The sequence below is a fragment of the Hippoglossus hippoglossus genome, chromosome 18 (assembly GCF_009819705.1).
Source record: "Hippoglossus hippoglossus isolate fHipHip1 chromosome 18, fHipHip1.pri, whole genome shotgun sequence".
Classification (NCBI taxonomy): Eukaryota; Metazoa; Chordata; class Actinopteri; order Pleuronectiformes; family Pleuronectidae; genus Hippoglossus; species Hippoglossus hippoglossus.
The window spans coordinates 1,926,267-1,940,467 of NC_047168.1; the positions used below are offsets into that span (position 1 = coordinate 1,926,267).

The 14,201-nt window shown below is 40.9% G+C and overlaps 1 protein-coding gene across 1 annotated transcript; it reads right to left on the reverse strand.

The window, feature by feature from the left end:
- Nucleotides 1-13,985, reverse strand: slc1a1 (solute carrier family 1 member 1). The gene is made up of 12 exons (XM_034615132.1): nt 13,694-13,985; nt 9,708-9,848; nt 7,062-7,154; nt 6,820-6,934; nt 5,794-5,836; nt 5,556-5,651; nt 4,940-5,124; nt 3,920-4,027; nt 2,457-2,579; nt 2,049-2,243; nt 1,641-1,775; nt 1-1,541 (listed from the first exon to the last, which is right to left on the reverse strand). The coding sequence occupies exons 1-12, from the start codon at nt 13,791-13,793 to the stop codon at nt 1,301-1,303; spliced, it is 1,575 nt and encodes a 524-aa protein (XP_034471023.1). The 5' UTR covers nt 13,794-13,985; the 3' UTR covers nt 1-1,300.
- Between the last annotated feature and the right edge of the window lie 216 nt (nt 13,986-14,201).

The window sequence follows — 14,201 nt, forward strand, 5'->3', positions numbered from 1 at the left end:
GAGATGTGTGTCAGCCAGCCAGCATGGTATTAGAGACTTTAAACCAATGGCTCTCTAACTATGTCAAACATGTCCCAGTTCAAAAATGACGAAAGTTAAATGTTGAGAGAATTCCAGTTAAAATATAGTGTAATAATGGTCGGCACAATATCTAAATCAGACGTGAGAGTGCTGCTGATCGTCCCAGCTCCCTCTGGGAAGAATAATGTATGATGTGTATTTCCCAAAATGTCAACCTATTCCTTAGCCGACCAAATGCACTCAAAGGTTTTGTCTTGTTTCACCAAAAATGTTTATAACCAACTTCATTTTGTTCAACAGATGAAAGCCTGTCATGCATCTATGTGATAGCAGAGCTGCCGTAGCATCTGAACATATTTCAATCCCACAACATAGTCAAAATGAGAAAGCGACATTTTCAAAAGGAACTTAGAATGACAAACTTAGCAAATCAGATTATTGACATATAAATCCATGAGCTGACAAAGAAAATGGTCTGGTTACAATCAGCCGTATCCAATAGGTTTCCCCCACAATGCCTGAATACAGATAATATTTATGATTATTTTTTGTAATGCATCAACAGATTTGAGCGATTTGGTTCTGAAATAAAAAGTTTCACAGTGTTCGTTGACTTCATAAGCCTTTGTGGACCATCCCCAGTCTCTGTGAAGTCTCCATAAAAAAACCAGTCTGCAGCCAGCCACCCCCATTTCTTAACATATTGCCTCATGCAACTCGATGTAAAAACTCTTTATATGTTTGGCACAGTTTAAATATACAGATAGCTATACAAGCAGTGCATCATGGGTAATAGACATTTCACAACAGCCACGCGAAGATCATTCAGACATTTTAGAGAATTCATGTCTAATCAAGGAGCAAAAAAAGTACATGAATGAATTTATATATTTGTTTTAATATACACACCTCAGATACATCCTCATGCGCACAAACGCGCGCACATAACACACACATACACACACACACACTCACACACAACCTTTAAGTGCATCTTTGCATGGAGGAGACACTTATTCAAAAGAAGACTGACTTTTCTTAATCTTGGCACACTTTGAGTAAGAGGGAAGCACTTTAATCTAGTCATGGTTGCCCAACATGATGGGTGATCCTCTCAGATAATCTTAATGGAGGCTGCTATTGCTGATGTCTGAGCTTGGATGGGTCTGGCTGGATCGTTTTCCTCTCGTGTCATGGTGCTGATACATGATGGAAAGCTCTCTGCTTTGCATCCCCAGCAGCGTGCCACTTTCTCTGGCCCCCCTGAGCCAGCCAAAGGCTAAAACTGGGAGGTTTCAGTGAAGGAGATTGCATCCGTCTTGTCGACGGTGAAGCCTCCGTTCACGTAGGATTTCTTCTCGCACTCTTCGTCATCCAGAGTGGCTTCCAGCGCAAAGGGGTTGGCGACGTCCACGTCTGACGTCAGATCCATCCTCTCCAGTTCCCTCTTGGACAGTTTCTGGACGATACCGGCTCCGTAAGCGTCACCCAGCACGTTGATCATCGTACGGAACCGATCCCTGAAAAACACCACTCAGGATAAATCTACAGCATTGCTCTCGTTTGAATTTAAACTTTCAAAAGGTAGAATAAGATTGTGGGACTGCAGACAAACTTACAGGAGCCAATCCACAGCCACAATCAGTGTGACATCACTTGCGGGTAAACCTACAGCTGTTAAGACTATCACCATGGTGACAAGGCCAGCGTTAGGGACTCCTGCTGCTCCAATACTGGCAACCGTTGCTGTGATACTGGAACAAAATCACACTATGTCACAAATAGTTTTCCCAATGACTTGTAGAAATGAAATATCAGAGAATATTTTTAATTGGTGGCCTAAAATGTCAACGAGAAGAGGAAGGAAGAAAGTCAGATAGAAAATTACAAGTAAAAAAATTGGTACATACACAGAAACAAAAGATAATAATATAAATAACAAGTGATCTTGTCTTGTTTCCTGTCAAAGTCATGGTCTGAGACAGATTGCAGCTGTATGAAACCCCAAAGTAGTAACCAAACTGTACCTGATGGTAACAATCTGGCCCACATCTAGCGCATAGTCATTCAGCTGGGCGATGAAGATGGCAGCCACCGCCTCATAGAGCGCCGTGCCGTCCATGTTAATGGTGGCCCCCACTGGGAGGACGAAGCGTGTGATTCGCTTGTCGATGCGATTGTTCTCCTCGGCACATCGGAAGGTGACGGGTAGAGTGGCAGAGCTGGAAGACATTCATTAAACCCAGTTGGTTTCGTCACCTTATGGCTTGTGGTTGCCTATGGTCACACTGTGGTTTCCCATGCTGCCCTGAATCCAAGTACATAACTATTCATATGTTGTTAAAGGCAATGCATGCATGAGTAACGTTGGTGTTGAACTATATGGGATATGATTTGGCTTCAGAGGCACAATGAGGAGCTTGGAGGAGTCTGACCTTGAGGAGATCATGAGCGCTGTCACCAGGGCCTGAGCCATTCCCAGTGTGAATGTGTACGGGTTCTTCCTCACGATGACAAAGTAGATGAGTGGAAGACAGACCATAGCGTGGATTGCTAGACTGTGGGGCAGAAGCACATTAACATTAGACCGTCACTGTCCACACTCCATATGATTTTAATAACTAACCATAGATAGATAGATAGATTGAAGATGGAGGGAGGGAGGGGGGGATGGGCGGGCAGGTAGATAAGTAAGATGTATGGATGGAATGGAGGGAGGGAGGGAGTGATGGGTGGATAGATAGATAGATAGATAGATAGATAGAAAGAAAGATAGATAGATAGATAGATAGATAGATAGATAGATAGAAAGAAAGATAGATAGATAGATAGATAGATAGATAGATAGATAGATAGAAAGAAAGATAGATAGATAGATAGATAGATAGATAGATAGATAGATAGATAGATAGATAGAAAGAAAGAAAGAAAGATAGATAGATAGATAGATAGATAGATAGATAGATAGATTGAAGATGGAGGGAGGGAGGGAGGGGGGGATGGGCAGGCAGGTAGATAAGTAAGATGTATGGATGGAATGGAGGGAGGGAGGGAGTGATGGGTGGATAGATAGATAGATAGATAGATAGATAGATAGATAGATAGATAGATAGATAGATCGATCATTTTATAAGGTTATCAGAGGTTTATGTCATATGATGATGTACCTTTAATTAATACGACCGCACTAGTGCACATGCTTTTTAATTTTATTTTTTACAAAGATATCTTGTAAAAAATAACTTGTTGACATGTCACATGCTTTTTGGTATAAATTGTAATCATTGTTACAGGATATAAAGTTATAGTTGTGCTTTTTTATCCCCAAAAAATTGTTCAGTACAGTGCTTCAAAAGTTTTAGTATTCAGAGATATGGTCACTTTCTGTAGCTGATGAGTGACTCTAACACACTTTTCTCACAACTCTTAATGTTTACGATCACACGTAATGGCCAAAGAATACATACTGGAAACTCTGAGGGCCTTGACTTAATGGGGTAAAGATTCAAATGTCAGTCGACTGAACTAACTGAATTAATGGATTATATAAAAAACGCAGATCCGAAGAGATTTTTCTGCATTCAACATTTTTTTAGGATAAATCATTGTTTGAAAATATGCACCTGATGTCATCATTCAAAGCCATGGACTAACCCTGTGACCTAACTGAAGGGGATTTTTAGTGCAGTCTTTACTGGTGTCACCTAGATTTAGAGGTGTGAGCATAGCTTTCATTACTGCATCTGCAGGCTGAGCAGTTTTAAATGTCCTTGTCCCTTATCAGCGCCCACACAGAGCTCATCTTTTACTGTATCACTGGGGGGGAGAATCGGCCCAAATGTCAACCATAAATCCCAGTGTGTGGAACAGGCGGATACAGAGAAATGGGGCAACTTACCCACTCAGCACCGTCACCATGTAAAGACCCATCTTCCTGAAGATCTCCCAATCTTCCACCTCAATGATCTTAGCAGCAATTAGGAACAGGATCCCTACTGGCATGTAGCTGGGGAAAAAAAATTATCAAAAAGTACCGTAGTTTGAATTCTGTAGGGTATAGAAGTTAATACTACAACAAATATTTTGTCTTTGGATTGCAGCTGAAGATAAATGAATAATCAAAGAAATTATCAGCAACTATTTTGATCGTTTAAAGGCACGGTGCTTACGATTCCCTGCGATCTGGCAATTAGGTTACATGTTTCTGACAAATTAAACCTCCTCCTGTGGTTGCCTTGATCTAATGCACTAAACAAAAGTTAAAGGCCCTCTCTAGAGTGAGGGTTTAGTTTGTCCATTCCTGGCTACTGTAGAAATGCAACATGGCGGACTGCACGGAGGATGAGCCGCTCCTCTTGAAATAAAGGGCTCATTTTAAGGAGAAAAAAAACAATGATTCTCAGTTTCATGTGATTATACACTAATGAAAACATCAGTGCAATTATAACATTTAATTTCTGCTTATGGATCTTTCTGAATCTGACTTTTAATATCTAAAAAAATGTAAGTCCCAAACATTCAAAATGTGAAACCTTGCTATTTCTTGTTAGTCTATGTCTTCCATGATATAATCAATGAATTTATTTGGGTTCTCAATTTGAAAATGTCCTTTTGATTAAAAACTGACATTCTACCAGTTTATACAACTGTTGCTTGTCTGGAATGGAATGTTTGTTTGGCCTGTGGTGATGCTGGTTTCAGCTTTCTTTCTGAAACTGTAAAAGTCACCTGCAGTAATCGAGATGCAGCAAATAAAGACCTGCAGCTGGACTCAGTCAAACAAAAGCCTGAAACTGCATCACTGCGGCTGCATCGACGGATTTGTGGACTGTATGAGTTTTAATTGATGCTTACTTTCACTCTTGTATGTAATTTGCCCTTGAGCCCCACATTATATACCTCATTCTTTTACACATACCACATAATTATATGGACCAATTTCATAGTTGCTTCATTCAGTGCATCGAAAAATTCCAGGAGGATCCGTCCCTTTTCACCCATCTTCCCAATGACGAGGCCAAAGGCGACACAGAACACGATAAGCCCCAACACGTTGATTCCGTCCGAATATGCCCCAATGATTTTATAGTTCTTGGTGATATTCTGCAGAGAGAGGAAAACAAGGAGGGGATTCATTCAGTTGGCCAAGACCAGGCCAGGAAGCTGCTCTCACAGCCACATTAGTTCACTCCAAAGACCCATTGATACGCTGTGCAAATGTTTCCTCAGCCCACTGACCCGTGGGTACTTATGGCTCATTATTGGGTCTTGTGATGCATTCAGAGCAGACGCTGGTTGCCAGGTGCAGAAACATGAAACGTAATGTGGAACTGATGCCTCAACAAGGACATACTGTTGTCAGGTAAAGATCAAAACTCTAACAGTCATGTTAATGGGTGTTCCCAACCTAATACACTAGACGAGAGCTCTGGTATAAATGTACCTTTGCTTGCTTGACAAGCAAGACGATGCATCAGTAGCATTAAGGTAGTGGCTGCTGTTGTTGAACAGAGTAGAGCAACGTGAGCACTCACCTCTACTGCCTCCATGACGGTAGTTGTGAGAGCTGGAATACTGGTTGGGCCGGGTGAAACTTTTGGAGGTTCCAGCTCTTTGCGTTTTGTCTTGTACTGGTGTAATTGGTCACATTTTGCAATATTAGATTCACATTCACATGGTGTCATATTGTATAGTCTGACATAGTTTTTAAAAGACACTTGAAACATACATAGGAAGGAATGGGAACAAGTGGCGGATGCACCTGCCTCTTACCTGCTGAAAACAAGCCTGCACTAGATTTTCTGGAAACATGTTTCTGTTAATGAAAAAAAGGAGGATTTTCAGGTGAAGGAAGAACACAAAAGGTACCAATGTGTACTTCAAATATTCCTCGTTACATTAATCACTCAAACGACTCTTCATGCAAGTCAGAATCCAGGAAGAACCTAAATTCTTCTGAGGCAGTGGAGCTAAGACATCTGTTATTTGCGGAGGGATGGCAAGATTTTGTTAACAGGAAGTATTAGCTTACATTAAATTACCTTTTAATTCAAGAAACTAAAGGTTGAATATCTCCGCCTTATAACTCTGGAGTTAAAGGCCTCAGGATACTACAAAACATAGTGTGTGTCAGATCAGCTAACACAACATGAAATACTTCTTTCTAATGTCTAACTCTACTTTCCGTGTTAACGTAACATTTCAAATGAACGCATCGTTTCAAGATGACATGACATTCCATTGAGTTGGTTGTCACACTATTCTGGTATTAATGATAACTGTGATATTCGGAAAATAAAATATTGATATCATGTTAATTATACACATATTATAATATCTCCCAAATATTCTAGCATATCCCAAATCATTTCAATTAATTTAAAATATATTAGTATTTTGAGTGCAATTCATTAACCAAAAAAGAGGTGTGTGTGTGTGTGTGTGTGTGTGTGTGTGTGTGTGTGTGTGTGTGTGTGTGTGTGTGTGTGTGTGTGTGTGTGTGTGTCTTTTAATTTTCTATAGATTGTGATAATATAAATATTGTTTGGAGTTGACTCTTTACATTGACACAAACTCTTTTACAAAGTGAGTGTCCAGGTGTGCGGAGGTGAAAAAGTTAGAGAGTTCAAACTTATCACTTCTTTAAGAGCCTTCACACAACCAGACAGTATTCCATCACATGTTATGTGTTGAGCTAAATGGAACTCAAAAAGACTGTTCAAATCCGTGCATTTGTATGATCGGTTGTGTTGTAGGATGGGGGTGCATTGGGATTCAGTCTCGTGACAGTGAGGTCACCTGATGAGGTCCAGGAGTGTGTCAACTGTGGTGACGTTGGGTGTGGTCCCGGCTCTGTCAATGTGATCCGCTGTCTGAGATACTCCTGGTTTGATCGTCATCACCAAAATAATTCCTGCAATGGATGCCACCACAATGGGTTTTCGGATCAGAGCAGGAACTGACACAAATGTTCCAACAGTATCACCGTCATCCACCACTTTGACATAACAGCATTTGATTGACCTCTTAACCGAGCTCACCGAGAATAACTGCAATGATGGTTGTTGAGAAGTAATAGATAACGGCTCGCAGTCCGATCTTTCCTGACACCTCAGAGTCCAGGGCTGCTACACCTGTGCGCACAAAAAGCACAATGGTTACTTCACATCCAGACCAAAGGTTCACCCTACCACAGAGTTTCCAAATATTAGTTTTCCACTTCAACCAGACTTCATTTCATTGGGTGATGAGAACATTGACAAAAATCGTATGCGTAAAGATAACACTGTAATAATACACCCTGAGGCCTAATCAAGAACTGGAAACAAAGATACGAGATGGTTAAATATATGAGTGAAAACAAAATTAATATTTAGTATGGTTTTAAGAGAGAAGGTAATTCCAATGCTCTACTACCCTCTGTCTCAAACTTTGCCCTGGAAAATATCTAAGAAAACGAGCAGGGGTGAGGAGGAGGATGAAGATGGGGCAAGGCTGCTCAGTGACATCAAAACCTGTTGTAAAATTGTAAAATAACTTCTGAACACCACGTTTAACAAGTGAAATGAGGCGAACAAAGGTAAAATGTGCCCATATTTGAAAGTCCTGACTCCTATGAGAACCCTAGCTGCAGTACAAGTTAGAGGCAGTTGATAGATTTCTAAGGCAGTCTTGCAAATAGCAAGTTACAGTGTTGTAGATGGCTGACAAAAGCAGGACTGAGCATTACTGCATCACTGCATGAAATAAATAGTCTAATCTTGGCCATATTCTTAATTTGAGCTTCGATGGCGTTGATTTAATTGAAATATTTAGAAAAGATGAATCCAAGAGTTCTTGCCTCATGGCTGTACTAGAAACCCAGGAAAACTGAGATCTGGCTCAAAATATCCCTGTGACCTTCGGGTCACAGCGCCATTGTTTAGCATTTACATGTTAGCGGACCTCCAAGATCTAATTTATGAGTGAGTGAGGTCAGTTGGAGTTATGGATAAGTAGACTTGTGTATCATCTGCATAGAAATGGAACAAAATATTGGAGTTGCAGATAACTTGAGCCAGTGGTAGCATGTAGATGGTGATCAGTGAAGAACCAAGAATAGACCCAAGAGGAACTCCACAGGTGATATTCGTAAATCTGCAGGAGACATTTCTTGTTGAAACAGAGTTTCTGTCACTCAGGTAAGACTTAAAACAAATACAACAGACACTTTGATAGCACCCGAACTGTACAGCCGTCAGAATCCAAATTCATTCTAATCTCATCAAAACTTTATCAAGTGCAGTGTCTGTACTATGATGAATTTGAAAATTTATTTTTGGTGTTGTCATTCATAAAGGAAATAAATCGAGATGTAACCATTTTCTACAGCTAATAAAGATCCTTTCTTTGCATTAAAGGATAATATAAATATGTGTCTGAAATTGTTGTTTGTTGAATTCTGCTAAACTGGTTTTGGCTCAAACTAAAGAAAACTCAATGTGCAGCTTTTTCTTCATGAGTCATAAACACCAGCCGCCTGATTCCAAACCAGCAGGGCGCCTCGATAAGCTGCTGTGGATGTGGAGAAGGGATAAGTGAGAGCAGATGTAATGCGGCTCCTCAATGACGTTCTTCAACAGCCACCTGGAGGATCTTATCCCACTGTCTGCTTGTGTGTTTTGTGAATTTTCCTCTCTCGATTTCTTTCTCAAACCTGAGAGACATAACCAAAGAGGTGATCTCACCTTCATTGTCTAGGAATACAAATAATTGGGACTTACAACAAGTTAATCCTTAATCTCTTTGACAATTCATTGACAAATTGTTTAGTCATTAACATGTGAATCACAAGTTCCCAGAGCCCAGAGGGACATTCTTCAAATAGTTGTATTTCCCTTCTCACCTTATGATCATATCAAACAAAGGAAAGCAGCAAATTCTTTAGCATTTTAGCATTTTTACTTGAAAAAACAACCTAGACCACTGATACTGATCAAATATCAAAACCGTCTCAGCGTTGGGTTTGTTTCCATAGTTGCTTTAATCCTATGGCCAAACAGGGGATTGACAAATCTTCCAAAACGTGGATTACAATCAATGACAATATTTTTGATGCACAAATGCAAAGTTTGTAGTTCATCATGAATAAACTATTGTCACATGCATTGTTAGGGTCATATGCAAGTCAACGTTTGGATGACGCAAGTAAAAGATTGTGATCTCCTCTGCATGAAGCTCCTCTCCTGTGGAATCATGTTCGAACGGAACAGACCCTCTCTACACCTAAGAATAGGCCTAAAATCTTTCTTTTTAGTAAAGCTTATAGTGACAGTTGCTTCAGGTCCGTCTTGGACCAGCTCTTAGTTATGCTGCTGTAGGCCAAGATTGTCAGGGGACACATGACACATGGGTAAAGGGCAGAGGATGTCACACCCTGTGAAGCCGTTGTTAAGGGGCAAATTGTGGTTCGTGAATATGGGCTGTACAAATAAAAATATATTGTTTGATTTAAAGTCAAATGCACACATTCCCACCATCCACCACCCTGATGTCAACACTCCACTCTACTAAATAAAGGGCACACTAGGAACCTCAAAAGCTGTATTTATTTTTAAATAGACACTTTCATTTATTATTATTATTATTATTATTATTATTATTTCAAGACTCTCTTTTGCTCATGCAGTAATCATATTTTAAGTTACCTGTTATCATGCTCGAAATGATGAGAGGGAGGATGACCAGCTTCAGCATTCGCATTAGGATCTCCCCTGGGAAGCCGAAGTACTGCTTGTGGAGCTGGGAGAGGGACGCATACTCTCTGACCACGACCCCCAAACTGATCCCTGAAAGATCAGGAGAAAAGTTAAGGTTAAAGAGGGGGAAAAAAACGACAGAACAGACATCAGTTTCACTGTAAATGCAGATGTGGAATTAAAGGATGGACGAGTGCAAAGCTTGGTCATTGTAAAGAACATTTCAAATCGGTATCATGTCAGCAAAATATAAACACATGATTAACGCTGCATGGGTCAGTGGTGTTTTATCATATGGAGTTTACGAGGCACAAAGCACATTAATGGAAATCAAGCATGATATATTTTCCAGTTATAAATGCCACATATATACCTCGTAGTGATGCACTGCAAGCCAGAATCTGTGTTATCACGCATAACAGACCCCTTACTGTTAGGCTGCTTGTAAAAGACTGGGATGACACAGCAAATTGGAGCTGGATGACACAAACACATTTATTCAGGAAAACATGACCCAGTATGACTGACTCGTAACTCACACAATCTTGTATCTGACTGCGGATTCTTCACAGACGGAGGTGCTCAGTCCTTCTGCGCCACTGACCTTCGGACAGTCCTTTAATAGTCTAATAACAATACTCATGCTTCTGGCTGTAATACCAAATGTTCGTTTTTTTTAAATGAATTTGTGCTTACACGTCTTCACCATTGATGAGCCCCAAGGAACAGATGACAAAAATGGCCTCAAACCCTTCCTGCAGGTTGACAGTGATTCTGTTTTCTTTGTGGCCGTTGTCTCTTTCTAGCAATTACGTATTCGTTAATAGAGGTTTTGCATCTCTGTATATATCTAGAGTAATTGTTGTGGTTTTAAATGTCTTCGTATTGGTTCTTTTGAATTTGTTTAGGTGTGGTTTTGCGTCACTTTGTTGTTACTTTGAGGCTTTTGTGGGTTTTTGTAGCAATCCCACTTGCCCTTTTTGCTTTTTCTTAGAACAAATAAAATCACTAAAACGCTCACCCTCACTAAACTAACCAATCGTGGAGGACACACAGTTTCCCTTTTCTATCCATGCTGTGCTGGTGCCTAATCGAGAACCGATTCCACACCTTGGCTTTTCAAACCTGTGGGTTAGAAAGTCAGAACCACTGACGTCAGTGGCTATTGGCCGCAAGAAATTATTCGTCATTTTGAGAAAACGCAACCTTTAATGACTTAAGTCATTGTATAAAAAAAAGCAGGCAAGGCAGTTGTGTTCTTTCAGCTCTGACTTCTAATTAATGGAATAAACATCCATTTCATAACTTTTTTCTTTTGAGGTTAACATGTATTCGTGGGGATTGGCAAGGAATTTGTGAATTACCCCCACCAACTGGTATGGAGTGTGTACTACATACAGAAATGGCACTTTCCTGGTGGAAGAGAGTTAAGTGGCACTCAACTCAAAAGTTGTTTGCAGGTAGCACATATACATCCAAAATATAGAAGTTTTTACTTTTCTTGTTTGGTTTCACAGCTGCAGGTGGAGGGGATTGAGCTCAAAACAAGGACATTTGGGATTTTTGGAGAAACTGCTTAGCCAAAGGACAAAATCATGACCTTTGACTGTAGTACTTTTTCATTTATTATTACCAGGAAGAAGCAGAAACAATCTTAGTAATGCAATCAAATATGCCCTTCAATAAACTGATTTATAGCCCGATAAAGCAAACAACCAGGAAGAAGTTAATTTTAAGCGACTTCATCAAGATAAATGAACAACAAGGGATGAGAGACTTGCTGCTGTGTGACATATATAGTTTGATTTTGTTTTTCTCTCAAAAAGTTGTGACGTACAGAGCAGATATATGTGTAGCAGAAAATAAAGTGTTTCATTTATACGTAACTACATTAATCTCACACATAAATAAAACAGTCAATGAAGACTGCTAAAAATCACAAAGACCAAAACAATATAAATATAAATAAATCAGCTAGCCGAGTCCCGTCCAAAGTTCAAAAACTTCAGACACCTACTGACGTCTACACAGCTCAGTGATTAACAAATGATCTCATGTGCTTAAAACGAAACACAAACAAAACATGGAAAAAACACGATTTGTGAGTTCAATTTTTTTAGGTGGAGAAGCAAATCCCTGCTAATTCCAGTGACTTTCTGGAGCCTTGTTGTCACGGTGACGCTGACCGGTTTGATACCACAGAGATTGTACAGAGAATACATTTGCGCTCATAGAGCCAATCCATGGCTTCTGTGCAGTCTGTTTCACTGTACATATTCTGTTTACAGTGTATATAGTATTTCTAGGCTATTTTTATATTCCCTTGCATTTATATATTACTTTCCTAAAGTTGCTCTTTGCTGCTATTTCACAGTTGTGGGACTAATAAATATATTACCTTATGTTATCTTATCTGGAAAACGGCACCAAAAAATAGCTTGCAACTAATTTGTTGTTTCACATTTTTTGTTTGTGTGCAAATGACATAAATGATCTGCATCACAGTCTCCGGTGAGAACGGCCCCTTGGTGCAGTGGCTAGCACCGTCACCCTGTGGCAAGGAGGCTTTGAGTTTATTTGCTGTGCACCTTTGGGTGCTGTTGGGTCGTCCCAACACTCGCAGGTAAACTGGTAAATGAATCAAGTCTGTGAAAGACACCGGACACCTTGTCTGCTAGGATTAGCTCCACCCCCCCTCAAAGGATGAACGGTATAACGGATGGATCGGTGAGTTGAGGTGATATTGGTTGGTGTTTATTCGACCTTTGGACAGAGCCAGGTTAGCTTTTTACTGCATGTCACTAACTTAGAATTTCTGACCTTATTTCTATCTATACGACTGAATTTCCCCTCCTGCCCTCATGATCCTGCTGAACACCCACTGCTACAATTACCACTTGTTTTACTAGTCTTACTATTATTATAAGAACCTGTGTTGTGCTCTCTCTCTCTCATTCTCTTTCTGCCTTGTCCTTCCTCTCTCAACCCAACCGGTCGAGTCAGACACCCCCCCACCCCACAGAGCAAAAAAATCTTTTCCTCACCACCAGCATGTGCGAGGATGTTAACGACTGGAATGACTGCTCTTTATGAATCTTATAATGAAGTACAGCCTACACCCGAGATAACTTTGGTCGCGACTTGAGACTATAAGTAAAATTTAACTTCACTTGCTGAAAATATGTTAACCATTTCCCCCTGTGTCTAATCTGTATGCTAAACCAGGCAAACTATGTGATTACAGCTCTGTACTGAGCCGACTGTCATTGACTTGGATATCCATCCTCAGGTCTCACTCTCAGAATATTTTTTTAATTATGAAATCTGACCTTGTTCAGTAACGTAGGGAGGTACGAACATTTAACAGAGAACGCAGAGCAGAGTCAAAAACATAATCTAACAACTGGTTTATAGACATTTGAACCCTTTTCAAGCCTAGATGTTTGAAGCACCTGCAGATTGTATGCCGTCCATGCACTGTGCTGCCTCAGTGCTGTGACTCCTCACACAGACCCAGCATCAGCTGTCACCTCAGTCTGGTCACGTTTGACTGAGACACGTCCAGACACAGAGGAGAACACAGCTCTGTGCCTCCGGAGGACAGAGGCTGTGTCTCCATTAACATTCACTCCGCACTCATCCTCCTTTCTCTCGTGAATCGTGAAGATGAAACATCAGACATGGGGCTGGATTCCTGAACACACATGTCACATTTCTGTTGCTGTTCAGTCAAGCAGCGCAAATCTGATGCAAAAAACAAAGCAGGTTTATTTCAACAGTGACAGCAGCAGAAGGCAAGGCTGAATGGTAAATCAAAGAGGGTGGGACAGATATGTAAACAGCAATGAAGATAAGTAGAAAAATGGCACCAGTGAGGGTGAAAGTGTCTCATTCTCTCAGCACACATGAGCAGACATTAAGGGGCTTCCACGTACCGAGCAGCACTGATAAAACCGTGGCAATCAGAAGCCAATTCCTCTTCAGCAAGCCTTTGAAATTCACGCCTCGCCGCTCTTTGTTGCCCATCATGTCCATGGTGTTGCGTTTGCTCCAAAGAGGGGAGAGACAACAATGGCCCCCGCAGAGACACAAAAGGCTCCTGCAGCCGGGTTGTCAGATGCAGGCGAGGCAGGGAGGGATGGAGGAGCAGCTGCGTTGCTACAGCAAAGGATGCAGCCGTCAGACGCTGCTGATGGCCAGCACTGGTGTGAGGGAGGGAGGGAGAGTGTGGAGAGAGAGGAAGGAAAGGAGGGAGGGAGGGAGACAGTCGCCTTCTCCCTCCACCACCCTTCCCCCACACAAGGTGTCTTTGACATTTCCCTCTCAGTGGTGAGAAGGGGTTAGGAATAAAAAATGAAAAAAAGAATCATAGCAAAAACACAATTTGCCCCTCAACAATCCAGGAATCCTTTACATGGACTTTGCATGATGACATCCCCCACC

Coding starts and splice junctions, on each gene's coding strand:
- slc1a1 (XM_034615132.1), bottom strand. CDS start 13,793: ATGGACATGATGGGCAACAAAGAGCGGCGAGGCGTGAATTTCAAAGGC. Junction 5,837..6,819: donor ACACTCCTGGACCTCATCAG/GTGACCTCACTG, acceptor TTTCATTAACAG/AAACATGTTTCCAGAAAATC. Junction 5,652..5,793: donor TGCAGGCTTGTTTTCAGCAG/GTAAGAGGCAGG, acceptor CAATTACACCAG/TACAAGACAAAACGCAAAGA.